This window comes from Nestor notabilis, unplaced genomic scaffold (assembly GCF_000696875.1).
Source record: "Nestor notabilis isolate BGI_N333 unplaced genomic scaffold, ASM69687v1 scaffold28142, whole genome shotgun sequence".
NCBI lineage: Eukaryota > Metazoa > Chordata > Aves > Psittaciformes > Psittacidae > Nestor > Nestor notabilis.
In genome coordinates this window covers 24,123-43,149 of record NW_009919173.1, presented here as the reverse complement: position 1 = coordinate 43,149, position 19,027 = coordinate 24,123, and the positions used below count along the sequence as shown (strand labels likewise).

General features: G+C 33.9%; 1 protein-coding gene across 1 annotated transcript in view; it reads right to left on the bottom strand.

Annotated features, from left to right (window-relative positions):
- Window positions 1-410: 410 nt before the first annotated feature.
- Window positions 411-19,027, bottom strand: part of EXOC6 (exocyst complex component 6) — a gene marked incomplete at its 3' end in the record, with an annotated part of 25,804 nt that continues 7,187 nt past the window's right edge. The window contains exons 5-16 of the mRNA XM_010010122.1: window positions 15,237-15,441; window positions 13,657-13,812; window positions 12,911-12,979; window positions 11,131-11,214; window positions 10,989-11,035; window positions 10,497-10,617; window positions 8,485-8,556; window positions 7,717-7,814; window positions 6,464-6,569; window positions 3,134-3,243; window positions 1,999-2,110; window positions 411-545 (exon numbers count right to left, since the gene is read on the bottom strand). Coding sequence (XP_010008424.1) covers window positions 411-545; window positions 1,999-2,110; window positions 3,134-3,243; window positions 6,464-6,569; window positions 7,717-7,814; window positions 8,485-8,556; window positions 10,497-10,617; window positions 10,989-11,035; window positions 11,131-11,214; window positions 12,911-12,979; window positions 13,657-13,812; window positions 15,237-15,441 — 1,315 coding nt within the window. The remainder of the gene's footprint in view (window positions 546-1,998; window positions 2,111-3,133; window positions 3,244-6,463; window positions 6,570-7,716; window positions 7,815-8,484; window positions 8,557-10,496; window positions 10,618-10,988; window positions 11,036-11,130; window positions 11,215-12,910; window positions 12,980-13,656; window positions 13,813-15,236; window positions 15,442-19,027) is intronic.

The window sequence follows — 19,027 nt, the reverse complement described above, 5'->3', positions numbered from 1 at the left end:
GATATTGTAAAATAGAAATAAACAATACAAATATTTTAGATTAAACTAGCTGTTTTGCTCGATTTCATTCAGAAAGGGGGGGATGTTACACAAACTAAAGCTTAATCTAATGAAAGTTTCTGGTGCAGTTATGTTTAGCTCGTCCTTTTGTAACTTAAAGATGCATCTGAAAAAGAATGTTGATGCTTCTTACATGCTGACATATTTCAGATCATACTGAAAACATAAAAAACAATGTTCATCTGCTCAGTGTTACAAATGAATTCTGAACTGTTCAGAATTGTTTTAGAGTCAAAAATGAGAAAGCATGCAGCTTTGCCCTCACCCCCTGCTGTTTTAAAATGTTTCATTTATGATGATTTTAATGTAACTTTTCAGAATAGACATACAACAACTGGCATATATCCTACCTTAAATGTAGAAAGTCCATAAAGTCTTGCAGTGTGAACAGTCACTTGTGAAATATTTGTAATGTTAGATATAAAATCCTCAAGGTATTTACAGGCTTGTTCCAGGTGTGTTGTGTTTATGATGATTTGAACAAGCTACAAGAGACAAAAATCCTTGTAAAAATCCCTTGTGTATCACTCATTGTCATTTGATTTTGTAAATAGTTATTTCTTTTAGAAACAATGGTACTACAAAATAATTACAGTGTTTCAGGTTACCACATATTACCTGTTAGCTTTTGAGTTTGTTTTCAAATATCACTAAGGAGTAATACTATAGTTTATACAGAAACGATGCCATTTTAAAAATGAAGACTGCAGACACCTACTCTGAAATAAATCCAATTGATGAATTAGAGCTTAACAAAGGAAAATATATTGCCAAAAGCAAATCATTGATTTGTACCCTAAATACATATTTTTAAAAAACCTGCTATTAAAAAAAAAGTATTTCACAATATTGTCAGCAGAATGATGCGTTCTGAAGTTGGGGAAATTTAAAAAATAAAGTTGTCAACTCCTTCCCCCCCAGCAACAGTAACAACCTGCTTCTAAACGGTACAAGTGTCTTTATAAGCAGGACCTGCATTCACATTAGGTTCACAAATTAGACAACATAACATAATGCATTGTAACTGAGATATCATCATATTGTATCTTAATTCTCACTGCATACTCTCTGTTTTAGTGAATGCCAATGTAATGCTTGGTAAAATTAGTTTTATTTTTTTAACATTTTTCTCATTAAACATATTGACTTGATAACAAAACACCTCAAAAAATACTAGTGAATTTATTTTCATATCCTTGAACATATTCCTTCAAGAACATACAAAAATTGTATGGCTTGCCTTACTAACATGGCAATATATGATTTATAGAGCTTTTTCCTCCTCATCATCATCTTGATTTCAGCTATACAAGAGGTTCTTGCAGTTCAAAAAATGGCATTCAGTACAACATGATACTGCTCTAACAGCAAAAGTCTAAGTCCTTCTCAGCATGTTTCAGAAGGTACCTGCTGTCTCCTGACATTGCATGTACCTACAGCAAATGTTCAGTGATTCACTGCCTCATCCTCTCTTACTCTGTTGAATAGACAAATTAAACCAAGAGTCCTGATGAAAAAACAACATGCACAAACCTACTAAAGTATTCTAATTGCAATTACTATAGAAAAAGTTTAGTGTGTTAGAGCGAGCTTGAGATTTTAGATTTCTTTACCTAGTAGGTTTACTCTGAAACTTTACAGTTTATGTTCTCTACACATGTTTTTCTCCCATGCCCCTCTTCTTTTTTTTATAGGAAGAAAAGAAACTTAACAACATGCTGCTAATTGCTATATATGAGCAGAACACACAAACCATGCTCTGTATGGAATCAAAGAAGTAAGAGTCTTTGCCATATCTTCTTGCAAATCTCTGTTTATCATACAGGATACACTACTTGGTTTTTTTACACAGATCTTGATACTACAGTATGTCTACATTTTCAAGAATAGTTTTAGCACTAATTGCCTTAAAAAGCACAGTTTAGTTTTAAAACTTACCTCTGTTAAACCTATATGAGGTTTTTTAATTAGGTTCTGTAAACAACTACTTAGAGTTCTTGTAAGCAGCAAATTTGTAGATTTTCTGAGCATATCATCTATTTCTGTTGAACTGAAAAAAAAATGAGTTTATTTTTATAACTCTGCTGTACATGACAATACTTTGACAGTAATTCTTAATATTTTAATTGTTTTTCCCTACAAAGGGAACTTTTCACATTTCTGGTTGCTTCAAGACTTTTCTGATCTAACACACACAACACCTCTTTCACTTACCAAATTATCCATTAACTAAATTTCAACACTGAAGTAAAATCTGTTATTTTTAGATTCTGGACATGTTTATTGACACAGCAGTTTGGAAAAAGTAATTTGTGGGTTTTAATGAGTTACTAAAGGTCAACATGCGCTCATTAGTATGTGTAAATTATAAACAGTATCAATTAAGAATGTCTGAAAGCGAGTCATTTACATCTTTAACGGTGTATAAGTGAGTGACTGGCCACAAATACCTTCCAGACTTCAGATCTGTGAATGTTATTTTATGCAATTAAAACTAAGCTTTTGAAGGCCACAAAAAGAAAGGAAATTGGACAACTGTGATGTTTTTCACCTGAAAAAGGTGGGATGGAAGAGGGAATGAGTGGGCAGACAGTATGTTTTCTTGCAGGAGAAATAATTGCTAAGGAAACTTAAAGCACAGAGAAGGAAAAGACTGAAGTAATCAGGGATGCTACTCAATTACTTCTGAAATGGTCAGTATCAAAGTATATTTTTCCAATCTTATATGCTTTGTCTAATAAATAAAATCCCCAGATTATATGAACCAGTCAATACTGTTTAAAAAACCCCCAGAGTGTTTTAGACTGCTTACCATGCCAAGATACGTTCACCCATACCAACATAGACATATTGTATACGATACACATATACACATATGAAATGTATATTATAGCATTGGTAATAATAAATGAAATAGAAATAATTAAATATATTAATTCTATGTAAATTATTAACCAGCTAGCAAGTACACAAGAAAATACATTTTCATTTTAATGCATATTTTTAGGTCACCTGGAAGTTATAGTCACATATATATATACCTATGGTCTCATTCCTGATACTATAAGCTTACCTGCGGTGAAGTGACTCTGAAAATTTAAGGCTTGCATAAATAAATTCCTTAACCTGGATATAAATCTGAGGCACTGACTGAGACATTGGAAGCTTCTTTGGAAAGGATTGCTGTGAAAATAAAAGATAATACTATCTTATGCTTGAAACTGATTCTAAGGAAAGCTTGATGTTAAATACAACAATTAGAAAGCCATTTAACACTATCAGTATTTTAATCTACCTTAAGCTTTTCTTGCTTTCATCAGACAGTGGTATGTATTGAGCTGATTTCTACATCTGATTAGATAGCTTATAAGTGACACAGAACTTTATCACTTATTTAAATTATTATAAAGATTGGAGATTTTAAGTAATTTAAGATCCTTCTATAGAAAGCAATTTACAAGCACACATTAAAAATGGTCTGAACCTGCTTTTAATCTGAATAGATAGATGTAAGTGGGACGAGAGATTAAAAAATGCAAACTTTTTTTTTTGCCTAAGAAAGAAGCACCAAAAAAAAAAAAAAGCAGCATTTGAGAAGTTCAATACATCTGAGGTTTTCAAAGTATCTTGAGAATATTTAGGCATGTATATTTAAGATCATATATTTACTTCCACTTGACGGTTTACAAAACTAAAGCAGTTAACTGATACTGTATTTGGGAGGACAAAAGCATTAATCAACAGCAGCTCGATGTATTAAAAAAGAAAAACCAAACAACAGAACAAAACAGATTAGCTTGACATTCTTCCATTCATACTTCTTTATTTAAGATTAGGTGGTGTAAGTGCCAGGCTTTCATGTCATTCAATAACGACAGCAAACATTTTTTTAACAACAGAATTTACTTCAAATATGTGTTCATCTGATTTAAGCAACTAATTTTTACAGATAAAACAAGTGCTATTACATACAACTATTTTGGACTATTACAATATTCTGTCAGCAGGGCTTGAGTTTCAACCTTCATCTATTCAGTGATCTAGGAGAAGCAATTCTTTATCCTCTACAGTGTCTGGCCAATACAGGAGGACAAACACTTTCTGACTGATTATAAGAGTAGGCAGCAAGAAAGAAAAAAAAAAAACAAAACAAAAAAACAAAACCCAAAAAGCTCCAAGCAATTGTTTCACTTCTAAATACAGAAAAGGAGAAAAATTAGATGATATAATCAATCCATGATAGTTCAGCACATTCAATCTAAATAGCAGAGTGCAGACAAGACTCGTTTGTCCACTCAGATTGGATTTGCTATGTAGGACAATTCTTCCTGATGTGCTGCAAGCAATTCCCACGATAGACTTACCTGTAAAATGTGAGCGTGATTCATCCTAACCTACAGTTAAATATGAGGCACTCACTCACATTTATCTCTTCTTATACTAAATGTGGAGAAATAGACATTTTCAAAAGTGAAATTCCTCTTAATCTGTAAAAGGCATCAGAGATGTATCAAATGGAATTAGCCCTCTGGGGTGTCTATTCCTTTCTATCAACCAGCCTGAACTTACACTTCTTTTTCTTTTTTTTAAACATCAAAATGTAGATTAAATTAACCCATCCAATAGGACCTCCCAGTGCCTTATAGCCTGAGGCAACAACAGAGAACTGAAGTGGATAGGATTATAAACAGCAACCAATAGAAGTGATGTTGGAGTATTCATAAAGTTTCCCCTCCCTGTGGATTCCCTGCTATCTAATAACACATGAGGTAACACTGCAGTCTTTCTTTCAACAAGGATACTTAATGATTCTTCCTCCTCTATTTCACTGCCTAGTTGACAAAACTTTCAAGAACTCAATTATCTTTGAGATGTCTACCCCTTTGCTAAATTTGGTTGAAGTCAACTAAACTGCTACAAAAATAGCTAGGACACAAGAAAAAAATACCTCAGACTGCATAATTTCTAATGATGCCCTTCTGCTTTACATACAGATTTCAAAGGTCTTTTCAGATATATGTAAAAAAAATGTTTTCTCTGCTTTACAGATGAATTAACCGGGACAGAGAAATGTGAAGTGACTTCATAGCACCACATGGCTGCTCAGTGATAAAGTTTGGAACAGAATCCAGCCTGATTCCCAGCTCTACTTTCAAGCTCACCAGTCCAGAAACTAAACATCAGTGAGATTCTGCACACAAAACACCTACAAAAAGTGCTGCTCACTATGAAATAGAAATACTTCTCTGTGTCATAAACCAAAATGAAAATTGTTGGGTACAGAGAGTACATTTTCCTTCTGGTGAAATAAGAGCTAAAGCTTTGTATTAATCATACATACGTGTAACTACACATACCCATTCACATTATGTCCATACACACATGCTAATACATCAGACAGAGTGAGAGAAGCTAGCAGACGAAATTATTTAGTGCAAGTTTAAAAACTCTGCAATTCATTAGCAAAATATGGCATAGTAAATAATACCAGGGTTGTAGCACACTTCCAACACTGTAAAGGATTTCCATCCTGTTTATCTTATGTTAGTATTATAATGCCCAGGTAAACGAATTTGATGGTGGAAAGCATTCAGAAAGCACTCTGGAGCCTTATCCGAAAATAGGCATCTTAATTGAAATACTGTATTAATAACATGCGTACTACATTTGCCTGTTAGATATCTGCTGAATCATAGAATTAGAGTATCTTTTTGCTTTTGCAGGTATCTGTAGCAATGTATAAATTAGCTTCCTTCTGCAAGTTACTTCCATTACCATGTGGTTCTTGTATTTAGTTCCCCTCTACAGACCCCATCATAAGCCTATTATTTCTTCATTTGTAATACCAAAACCATATTTGAACAGCAGAACATATTAATCACCAGTGAAAGAATGGCTGAGGCTATCAAAAACTATCCTATTGGAACACTAGTACAGCAGAATTATTTACAGTCGCTTCACATTTATTTTGCCCCACATGCTCAAACACAAATAATTAATTTCAAAAGTGAAATATGAAAGTTGTTGTCTCTAACTGATCCTTGTTTTACATGTGTTTTTGCACTACTACAGCACATGGGTTATTAAACCCAGTGAGTGGCAACAAAATTTAACTAAAGACAGACTGTATTATAATTATGTAAAGATTATATCAATTATACTGTATTAATTTGTTTACAAACCAATGGGTTTCATTATTGACTCAAACATCAGAGCAAATTACTAAGCTTTAATTCTCGTGTTTACTTATGACTAAATAATTACACACAAAGAAGGTTATTTAGCTTCTTAATCTACCTAACTTCTCAAATTTTAATTGCTTTTTAATTACAAAAATCATTACTGTCCTAAGTATCCTTAACTGGATTTCAGCAAAGTGTAATAACATAAAACTTTTCCTTACCTTATCAAGTTCTGGATCTTGAAAAGGAAATTTGCTTATAACTATTTTGTATTCTTCTTCATTTGCTACAGGAATAGGGCTGTAGTTGTCTGCTTCAAAAATATCCCTGGTGAATTAGTTAAAGCGAAAAAAAAAAAGGACATATAACTTTATTTACATTATTTGCCAGTGTTAAAACATGTAAATTAATATAGATTTTATTACTACACTTAGATGTGCAGCTTCAAAAACTTATGAGTTATACTTGCCATAATTTCAGACATCCAAACTATTTTTAGATGAATATGAAAGTACCTTGTATATGCTCTTTATATTGTGTCTAATCACAGAAAAGTAGCTGAAAGCATTTTGATATGTATGACACAAAGCATAATACAGCAAAAGAACTTGAGATCAACTTGTCTACCCCAGGGTAAACCATAATGAGATGGTAGCCTACACTTTGCCTGCAATAAAGCAGATATTCAGAGTGCCTCACTTAGGTAGCAGAGCTACATATAGCCCCATGGAGATAAATCAGGGAACTTCAACTGGGCATGTGGCTGCAGTTTTAAGTGCCCTCTGGACTCTTCTACTAGTCAAATGGCTATACTAGTCATTTGTACTCTAGATTAAGAGTCTAGAGAGCTTGAGAATCTGAAATGCTCAGTTTAATTTTAAAGTTTTCTGTATTACAATGTAACATATTTTATGGCAAGCAATTTCTGCACATTAAGTCATCACACCCAATCTGTAAACAGGCTTTGGAGTAAAGCCCCAGGTAGCTGCATTCCTGGATTTACAATTTACTCAACCAAGTAATTCCAAGGAAAAGGTGGACACCAATCTGCATAAAAAACCCAACAAAAAAACCAACACGAAATTGTACTGGCAATGTCAGTAGTCTGTCAGGGAGATACACGTATAGGCTAGCTCTAAACAAAGATAACCTACATTAGGAACCTAATGCCCTATTGCAATAACCTAGTGTTACTAGGTTCCTAACGAAGAAAAACAGACGACTTTCTCCTGCATGTTTCTCCAGTAATGTCCCTTTGGAGACCTTCCTTCTCTCCATTAACTACAGAAGCAGTACTCGATGGCTCTTCTAAGTATTAGTTACATGTGATGAATATCTTAGTCCTGTCCAACCTGAAATTCATACACAATACTGAGTTAATCGATTCTTCCAGAATTACACTATCAAAAAACCTGTAAGTTAGACAAAAACAATAGGTGCAATACAAAAGGCACAATTATTTTGAAATACTAACCTGAACAATCCAGACCACTTTTTAAGAAGTGTCTCATTGTATTGGTCTCTTATCTCAAATAAAAGATCAAATAGTCGGTTCACAGGAAAACCATAGCCCTAAAGTATAAAAATGAAAAGAGTAGATAATTCAATAACTAATACACTCAGTTTGTATCACATAACTTCATGGCTCTGAGATGAAGATGAGACTTCTCATTCAATCTTGTCAGTTCTATATGGCAATTATAGTACTTCAAACACAACAGTATAATTAGAAGAGTATATATTAAATTCTTAGCTAATACTTTATCCTATGCTTTCAGTTTTCAAGCAGAAATTTGTCCTATTTCGCTGCAACATTTTAACTTGCTATTTATGCACATAACTAGTCTTTTCTATCAGTCTGTTAAACATTGTAAGAATACTTGCCAATGATGTTAATTTGCTCTTTCAGCTAAAGAGTTAATAGTAACTGGAATGTTATTCTTGCTTAAGATCAGAAGTAAAGCATTTATAAAAGACAAAATGTACACAGATTATAAAGTTAACATTAATTTTGCACAGGTACAAATAACTGGATGCTAGCAGGATAGCCCAGAATGCATACATTTACTTGATTCCTCCTTTTCAGTATTATCAGGGCAAGTAATACATATATTTTTAAAATGCTACTGTTTAATTTTCCTCTTGATTCATATATATGATTCAGGAAAAGCCAAAGCATTGCACTTACCTAAAGGAAAAATCTAACTAAGTATTTCAGTTAAATTACTACTAGAGTATGTACCTGCAAAGTGTCAGCAAATACTACAATGAGATTCTTCAGTTCCAGAACAAGGTCAGGATCACTGCAATAGGACTGAAAGTGAGAAATTCTGGTTTAGTTAAAAGGATTTAAAACATGGGACATACGTTTTCAAAGAATATTAGCACAGAAGGTTAAACTCTTCAGCCTTATCTCTTTACTTGACTGTCTGCTTTAGTAAAAAACAACTTAGACTCGCTTGTCTTCATTCAGGCCAGTTACATAAAAGTAGTTGTTAGATTTCTATATGAACTATCAGTAGTATAAAAGCTCAAAAAAAGTAAACTAAAATACGAGATTCAATAAACATCAGTATGTTGTACTGAGATTCAAAATCAGCAAATTACATTTATTTTAGTTGAACGTAAGCATACATCAAAATGCTTTGCTACATCAACGTCAAGAGTTTTCCACAGGATATTCTTTTGAACACTAAGCCTGGATCTAATTAGTGCTAACTGTGCCACCTCAGTCTCGCAGCTGTATGGGTAAAACTCTATAAAATACTTTCTAAATAAGTTCAAATTACAAATTTGATGGTGAAAAGTCAAGACTAAGTGATTTACTAAATAACTGAAATTTGATTTTCAGAGGTGTCAACTCATACAACTAAGGATTTCACCTCAGTTTCACTATTTGCAATACAGTATAAAGAAAAAATTTTTATAATAGAATAATGTAAAGCAGCATAAGAACACAGTATTGGTTAGGGTCTATCTACCTGATTCACCTTTCTTTAATTTATACTTTCAGAATACTTTATTAAAATAAGGGTTTGGTTTAGAATACCTCATAAGACAACATACATTTACCTAAACATTAGCCTGCACTAGGATGATGGTAGGATGAGATTATGACAAAATTGATTTTGATGGGAGTTATAAATTTTTAGAAGAAATAGCGATCAACTACATGAGAAGATATTGAAGAATTCTTAAGAGATTACATTACTTTTACTCCTTAAATTCCCATATTCTTACATAGGTGTATAAATCCATACACAGACAATTACCTTGTAAAACATTTAGCTTAAATAAATGCTGAATATATCCTCTAAAATGAATTAAAAAGTATGAGAATATCTTGTGTACCACTGATCAGTGAAGTTCCTATGATAAAACTATAGTTTCAATCTGAACTTTTTCCCAATTTTTACTCAGTATATATGGAATGTAAAATATTCCTTGAATTAAAGATCAATTGTAATGAAAATTAAAATAACCCTCCATAAATGAACTGCTTCTAGCAAATAATAAAAAGGGAAAGAAAAAACTCTTCTATTTTTTCTGATAGTAAAAGTTATACCAATAGTAAACTCTGAAGCAATTTACTCTTAGTCAGAGGGAACAACGGTATTCCACTGATTTTCACAGAGGAATAAGAAATATCATGCAGCTATCCAGCATCATTGGAGCTAAGGTAGAAATGTAACTTTATGAGACACTTTGTATGTACTGAAATACTCAATTGATAAAGATTTTTTTCTAATAGTTTTATTTCAACATAAACATATTACTACTACAGCATTGAAGAGAGAGCTCCAAGGGTTTTGCTGGTGGAGTTTATTTTGGAAACACTGCATTTGGAATGATAATTAGGAACTATTTCCTGGTGGTGCTTTCAGTGCTGAACTATTCAATCTGATCTAATGAAGAGGTCAGTTGAGACTAATGAGGAAGGATTGCAATAATAACAGCAGATTAACTCTGCATATTCTAAACTGCTGGACTAAGAGAAGGTTTGGAAGACCCAGTGAGTTGTAAATCAGTGAAGGATTATGCAAATAGCCCATGGCTGCGGATCACAGCCTGATACTGTTGGGAAAAACAAAAGCTTGGCAGGCTTCCTCCCAAATCTGAGCAATTTTTAATCACAAGGAAAAGAAAACATGAGAGGGGTGTAATTTTTCACTTTGTTACTATCCCAGCTTTAAATACACAGAATTCTGAAGTAAGATGATTTAAACTGCAACACTGATAAAACTTCTCACTTACTGAATGTGTTCTAAGAACAGCAATGATCTTGGAAAGGGCCATGTTCCAGAGTTCATCAGTATATGTTCTTGTTACCAATCCTTGGGTTACATGTAAAATGTGGTCTTCTACTACAAAGAAGCTAAACCAAAATAACACTTAAATTATTAAGTTTTCTAATATTAGAACAAATTCTGCCCGTTCACACACAAGCATAGTTATATCCTTCCCCAACTGAGCAGTGACACTTTGATAGGTCTGCTGTTCTGTTTTGCCCAGCACAAAGACAAAATGCGAAAAGTTTGTTTCATGCCAGCTGGAGCCCAGGCTGCTGGAGTGTCCTTGTGGGGCACTATACTAGTAGGATCTGGGTGCTTTTCCCCATTCAGACCCAGCAACAACCACCCACATGATTTGTGCAGAAACTGAATCTTGCAGAAGAAAGTTTTTGGACCATGGGAGAACAGAATCAATATAGTAAAAATGAAATAAATCTTCATTTAGAAAACTTACCCTACAATTTGGCTGAAGTACCTTCTATAGCCTTCTACTGTTTCATGCTTTCAGTGAAAAAAAAAAAAAAAGTTTAGGAATAAAAATACTACTAAGTATTAGCTACAACCCAAGTCAACGCAAAACCAAAAGCATTGGTTACCATGCTTGACTGTGGCTGCAGAACTAATCTTGCTTGTTTCCTCCTTTGTTTTCTGTAGTAATTTTCAAATATTTCTCCATCACCCTAAAAGAAGACAAAACTAGTTAAAACAGGAGCACTGTTTCAGTATGAAAAAGACATTTCTTAAACTAAGGGTAGAATTCTCTTAAACTAAGCCACATATTTCGCTTTTACTTCACACGTAGACCTCCAGCTGACACCAGTGAATTTTTGTGTGCATGAAATATGCAGGAATCACCTTTTTATTTTTTGAAGTAACCTACAGAATGTACTGTAAATAAGAATTTTGCTCATGTGCCTACATTTTGTCAAACAGTATTACGCATTTTAAACAATATTTATGGTTTTATACCACAGGTATATTACCTGTTACTCTGTAACTGAAACCCGTTGTCTCCTAAAATGTTTCTCTACATTATTCAAGAAACTAACTGTAAAGTTGTATTGTAAAGTTAAATTACCAAAACATTTCCGTGAATATATGATACATCTTAACACTGCCTGCATTAGTTTTGCCTGAGGAAAAATACACGACGTTTAATATTTTTTTATTCTCTTTGGAATTGATAAACATAATGAGTGTGGATTTGGATTTTTCTCCTATCATGGTCCTTAAAATACAATGCACTCTGTGCCTAACGATTACATTGTGAGGAATTCATGTAACATCCTACTCATCTCATTAAGATGACCATTCAGTAGAAACCATCTGTTCATTTGAAATCAGTTGATTTCATTGACTCATCTACCTACTGAATGCAATGTAATTTGTATGCAAGCAGAATAAAGCAGCTTAGCATTTTTTGAAAGGTTTTTTTTTTAACTTCATGAGCCTATTATTAGGCCAGTGCTATTTAGAATTCCGTTACTTGGACTTCCTATAAAAATCTTCAAATCAAATTATCACAGAGATTGTATATTACTAAGCCAGCATTACTTACCTAACTCCTTTATAAAATATAAAAAGAAAGTTTAAATTTAGTATTTTAAGTTTATAATGACAATTTCATCATATTTAGAAATATTGTTAACCTAACAAAATCTAAAAGTGAAAAAGAGACTTTGCTTAAAACCAAAAAAACCCCACTTGAAACTGATATACAAATTTTCTAGAACACTTTTGGTTGCAGCACAATTTTACACAGTGTGCTACTAACACATACTGATCAGACATACTAACCATTCACCTCGAGACCAAACAGTCAATGCAGTTTTCAGGTGCACAAAGCTATTACTGAATTCTAATTCTCTACTCAGTCCTGACATAAGTGAAAAAGTGCAGCTGATCTCAAATCCACACCAAAAATGGAGATGTAAAATATGACACAGCCTCTAACAATATCCAGTTTTTGCTTGCTATTTTGCTTTATTATTCTAATTTCCACAAGATTCAGACTGAATATTCCTACATTTTGTAATATTGATCATATCCCCCCAGACATTTGGGTAGCATGGAACACTTAGGGGAACTGCAAAAGCAGTGATACCACTATTCAGGCAGATATGCGTATTTTACACATATGTTTAAGAACACTTAAGTAATTAACATCTTGTGTGTCCCTCATTATGTATATAAAATAAAACATGCAGTCACACCATGAGTATCCATACTCTACCCATCTCAGCTGGCCCATCCAGAATTACTACTACTAGAAGCAATACACTTGCTTGCTTGTGAACTATTACAGTTGAAAAATATGAAAGCGAACATTCAACTTCAAAAAGTAAAATATCTTTTTGAGGTCACCTTAATACATACCAAAACAGAGTAAATGTGCAAACATCTATAGACTGGAGAAAAGTCTACAAGATCTTGGGCAGTTAACACCTAAAGAAGGAAAGGAAAAAGAAAAGTACATAAAGCATAAGCAGCATATAATCTGCAAAATGTGATACATTACCAACAGAACTTGTCCACTTAATAAGGACCCCAAAATAGATGGGTTCTATCACATAATTAGTTGCTTGCAAATTAATTGCTTGACTCTCCCCTCCCTTTGTACTACAGTACTAGATTTTATTTGTGTTACAAGACTGCAATCCTTTCACTGTGTTTTCAAAGTACCATATTTAAAGGTCTGAAATACTCACTGGTTTATTCCATTTATGACTACTAAATATTTGGTAGTTGAAAAAGATCTAACACAAGCTGAAGTCGTCAACACAGGAATGCTGGCTTTAGCAATAGTAGAATAATCCAGTGGGCCACATATCATTTACAGTGGGCAGGTAATGTGTAAAGTAAATTGTAACTGAACCCCCTAGTAATATAAATTCTATCCAGTTAAATGTCCCCAAACATGATGCTAAAGCTAGCATTAATACAACTAATATTTTGGCACTATTTTTCCCCTTAAAATGCTAATCTAGACTGGTGTCACTTGAAGGTATCCTCTGGTTCTTCCTGATTATATTGACTATCTACAGGCAGCACACTGCAAGTTTTGTTCAATAAATCTACAAAATTCACTTCAAATGAGACATAATGATTTAGTATAAAGTTACCTCTTCTTCATGTTCATCATCTTCTTCAAACGTTCTCTTCAATGTAATTTCATTCTTGGATTCCAGAATTCTGCTTCTACCTAAATGCATATTCCGACCATAGTTTACATTATTCTGCTTCTGAAGAGAGGTACTAAAGGTTTTCTGCTGCTGTGCCTGTTTTAAGAGTAGTACCAATAAAGAGGGATGTAATGCAAATTTCATCACTGATGAGTATATGCTATGACATGAAAAACAGGTGGTGCTACTGAACACACATCAATATAACTGTAAAATATATGCATTCTATATCTCAGCCTACACCAATTATTCTGTCTTTAATCATTTTGGGATGATAAATGAGTTCAGTACCTTTTTTCTGCATAATTTTTCCCTAATCTGCAGAACACAATTTTAAAAGTAGAAAAATTTCATAGAATCATAGAATAGTCAGGGTTGGAAAGGACCTTAAGATCATCTAGTTCCAACGCCCCTGCCATGAGCAGGGACACCACACACTAAACTGTGTCGCCAAAGGCTCTGTCCAACCTGGCCTTGAATACCGCCAGGGTTGGAGCATTCACAACTTCCTTGGGCAACCTATCCCAGTGCCTCACCATCCTCACTGTGAAGAACTTCTTCCTTTTATCTAAGTAAAAAGTAATCTGTGATTTTCCTGATCCTAAAGTGCAAACAGAGAATCAATATTTAAATGAAGTAGTTATCACAGATTTTCCAGCTATTTGTTTGTTGTCTTCAGTTAAGCCTTGGTGAACAGCCAGCTGCAGAAGCCAAATGCTTCTTGTTCTTACTACTGAAAGAAATGCAACAAGATAGCACAGTATAATCTTGCAATTAAGTTTAATCTATAATAATCAATACTTCTTTTTACAAGAACCTTATATGACGAAGTGGCAACCGACCCTGAAATCTACCCAAAAAAAAAAAAAAAAAAATCAAACAAAAACTTTATTTGGTCTCCAAATATATTTCAAGGCATTAACTTCTTTAAAGCTCACGCAGTGACAGTGGCAGATTATTTTGTGATGGATGATGCAAGGGCTTCAGCTGTCCCAGTCTCCTTCTGGTTCTCATCTCAGTCCTCTGTATTAGAGGTACTTTAGAAAGAACTAGGCAGTTACCTCAACATTTCTTTTAGTCTTACTCATCTTTGCCAGTTGGCCAGATAGGCTACTCTTCACTTTGGTGTAGTAGCTGCTGAGTCTAGGAGTTGACTACCCAAAGTATTTCACTGTTTTTCATAACTTGAGATACACAGCATTTCTCCTTCCTTTTCCAGGGAGGAAACTACTTCTTGTCTAGGACACAGATACAAATTTGGAAAGAAAGTTTGATGACACCGAGATGTCACACTGCTTCTTCCTGTGTTAGTGTTCCTGTAGGGAACACTAGAATTGACAACTTCTTGTCCAGAAAGTGTTACCCAAGATGTTAGCAAGCATTTCACAGTTCTCCATCTTTACTCAAAGGTCTATGTGATGACAACAATCCTTAGATAAATGTTTGGGCTAACCCAAGACTAAGACACTGATATTTTCAGTAGATAATAGAACTGACATGATCCTGTTAGGTCAGCTTACCTGCTTCATGGCAGTTTCCCCAATTCTGTCAGAATGCTTTCGAATACTTTCCAAGAAATCCTTTAGATCTGACATTGATATTTCTTTTATTTCTTCACGCAGTTTTGGAAGATTTTCTATCATTATCTGGCAAAACCGGTATTGGCTAACTCTAGGAAGATACAGATTTTCTAGCTGTTCCATTGTTTTTAAAGCAGAATAGTATCTACAAAGAGATTAAAATCAAATTATGTAGCCTCTTCTAAAAAATTTAATAAAATGTTTATCAAATATAGGGTATCAGTACCAGGCATGCAATCAATATACATCTATTGAAGTTTGTCTGTTCTTAGAAAAATAAATAAATAAAAAAAAGGTGACTCATAGAACACTTTAGTTTGGAAAAAAACATTGAACTGTCAGAATGACTCGATCAAGTCAAATTTTTAAGTAAGCTCCTATGGTATTAGCTATTCTGATCAATAGAGTCATAGAACCATGGAATCATAGAATGCCTTGATTTGGAAGGGACCTTAAAGATCATCTATTTATAACCCCCATACCATGGGCGAGGATACATTCCACTAGACAGGTTGCTCAAGGTCCCATCCAACCTGGCCATGAGTCCTAACATCACATGGAGCATCCTGCCAAACGCAGGCAGTGAAGTCATAACAATTATCTCCCCTTCTAGATCGACTTTATTTGGGTATTTTATTGGTTCTTTTTTCTGAAACACGAATTGCCAGTCACCCAACATTGCAGTATATGCACCAAACAACGCAAAAAATTTTCCAAAAGTGTGCCTGCATGTATCTGCCTTCTTTAGGTATATGTGAACATGTAACACACATCCACACCCACCCTCTTTCCACCACCCTTAGCTGGAAAAGACATGTATAGCTTAGCTCATGTGATATTTTTTCCAGCAATGTATCATATTTTGCTGTAAACCATGAATCTATTTACTTTTCTGACAAAATACAGTATATCCTACTAAGAAAATGACTACTTTGAACAAGCATTAAGGTCAGAGGTTTTTTTTTAAAACAAAAAAAAAAAAACCAAAACCCAAAAAAACCCCACCACCACCAACAAAACAACAAAGACTCCATAATTTTCTTTATTCTTTTGTGTTCTGTTAGCCTACAGACTATTTGTAGCAGAAATATGGAAGATACAGCCTGACAGGGGGAAAAATAGAACACCAAGCAATACTCTCTCTCATGTCCATACACTATGCAGATATTGTACTATAACGTAGCTATAACTGTGTTGTGAAATTTCACGTAAGAGACAATGAGTTCAAAGAAATACTCAAAACTAAGGGGTTGTGGGGCCAAGACATACTTGCTAAAACCATTTACCAACTTCAGGCCTGTAGCATATAACCAAGATTTTGATGCTTTCAGTTGATGTACAGAAACATTGAAAGAAGGAAAGTTTGACTGAGAGAAATTGGTTTTCCATGCTTCCTCTTACAGAGAGATGAACAGCACAACTGATGATTCAGAGCTGAGTCAAACTCTTTTATGCCTGTTCTTGAAGTCAATATCTTTCTCTATTTCATTTTCAAATGTCATACAGGCTCATAAGGAAGAATGCTTGAGAAACTTTTTACTTTATTGAAAAGATGAAGCAAAATAAAAGTGGGCCAATTCTGAGATAGACAGCTAAACTAAGAAGGCAATAAACAGAAATACTACGATCAACAAATCTTTGATCTCAACAACATTTTAAAGAGAGGTGCGTGAAACAGGTTAAACATGAATAGGACAGCAATTAGTTGTGGATGTGACAACAATCTTCCTCTACGCAGTATTCTCACCACTCAGCCCAGGAGGCTTTTGGAAAAATGCATTTAGTTTTACTTATTAGAACAGAATAAGGTGAAGTGGTGCTTTCTAGCTTGGTTTTGAATGAAGTAGAAAACTTGAAATCAGACTGAACTAACTTTCTGATAGCGCCAAGCCTTTCTTTCCACAAATACAGAGTAATATCCTTAGCCCATTATTTAGCTTTTTATTTTGTAACTTTAGTTCCTTTTTCTTCCTGAAAGTCCTACACAATCAGTACTAGAAAATTACCAAATCATTTTGAAAGGAAAAAGCTGAATATGAGCAAAGTCCCTTCAAATGTTCAAGAAAATCTGGAAAAGTGTCCTTTCCAGTTCTTCTGCTTCTGAATATTACTTTGTAGATACGGTTAGTAAACACTTTCAAAGTGAAACAAAATTCAAGTTGCTGTCTCTCCTTCCATAGACAAACAATAATAAATTATTAATACTACAGTTGTAACTTTTTGTTTCACTCTGAATTCAACACATTCTTTTGAATTTTCTCAATAAAGACATTTCAAAGCTAAGAAATCATCATAGCTGGAGGATGGGGGGAAAGGGAGGAAATCTTCTCTTTTATTCCAGAACACAACTGCTTTCAGGAGACTGCAAATAAAGAGTTTTCAAGTGTAAATTAGGAGCTTTTGTTTATTATATACTTGCTTTATATAAAATATACATAAGGCATCCGGAATGTTGCAGATAAGAGGGGGTCTGGAGGTTTTATGAGTATGGGTTTTGTTTTTTTAAATACTAAGTGACCAGGAGTGCCACATGGTGAGACTTCTGGGGAATAAAACCATAATAGCATCAAAATCGTATAAAAGGGTTTTATTTAAATTATACAGATCAGCTTATCAGAACACTGTTAGCTCATCTGGAAGGTTTTTGACTGCTGTCTCTAAGATCAGAATTAACATAATCCATTTAAAAGGCATTCTAGAGTCCGTTACTTATTATATATATATATGGAGCTTGGGACCTTGCCCTTTTAACATCTGCTCTGATAAAGCACTGAGGTCTTCTTAATTTGAAGGTCATCTGCAGGTCAGGATTTAAACTAAGAAGTTTTGCATATCATTTCATGGAATTATGTATTTGTATATTTTGTTTAAAAACATTCCACAGATTTAACCCAATGCTGAAGATTTTGACAATAATATTATTAGTTCCTATCATATATTATATATCAATTATATAGATGAAATTTGCCCACTCGACTACAAATGAGTTAAAGAAATACCTTCAATGTTATTTTTCCATAGAAATATAGGAGTTGTCTGTCAATTCTTCTGAGCTAATCTTGTAAGAATATGTGCCTCGATGTAAAATTTATAATGTAGTCTTTGAAACTGAAGACACAAGTTTGAAACATCAATAGAGGTCACATGATAAGACTATCCAAAACTGATCTATTTTGTCATCAGAACCAGAAAACTGTACAGCTCCAAATTATAACAGTGGAAACTTCTAAAAATAGCAAGAACCAGGCCTGGAAAGGGAAAAAAAAATAAAAAGGAGAAAGCCACACACGACACCACCCCCCAAACAAAAACAACAAACCCCAGAAATTAATATTAGTGCTTTATATCATCTTACTCTAAAAATTGAGCTGGCATTTTACAAAATGCCCAAGTCCCAGGCGCAGAGTAGTCAGGTCTGTATTAGAATATGAAACTTCAACACAAAAAGTCCAAAAGCAAAAGAAAGTGACTATTACTTTAGTGTACATGAAGTATTGTTGTATTTTAAATGACAGAGAGAACTTTCAAGATTTTTATCAGCAGAGTGTCATTTGGAGTCAGTCAAGAGAAATACTGTAACTTACTAAAATAACCCCCATCAAGTTAAACTAGAGCAGTCGAGAAGCTACACAGAACAGGAGCAAGATTAACTCAAAGGCCGTGAATTCTGCTGAGAATAACGTATTTGTACATAAGCCTTTTGAGTAAAGAAACATACAGTCATGTCCCAA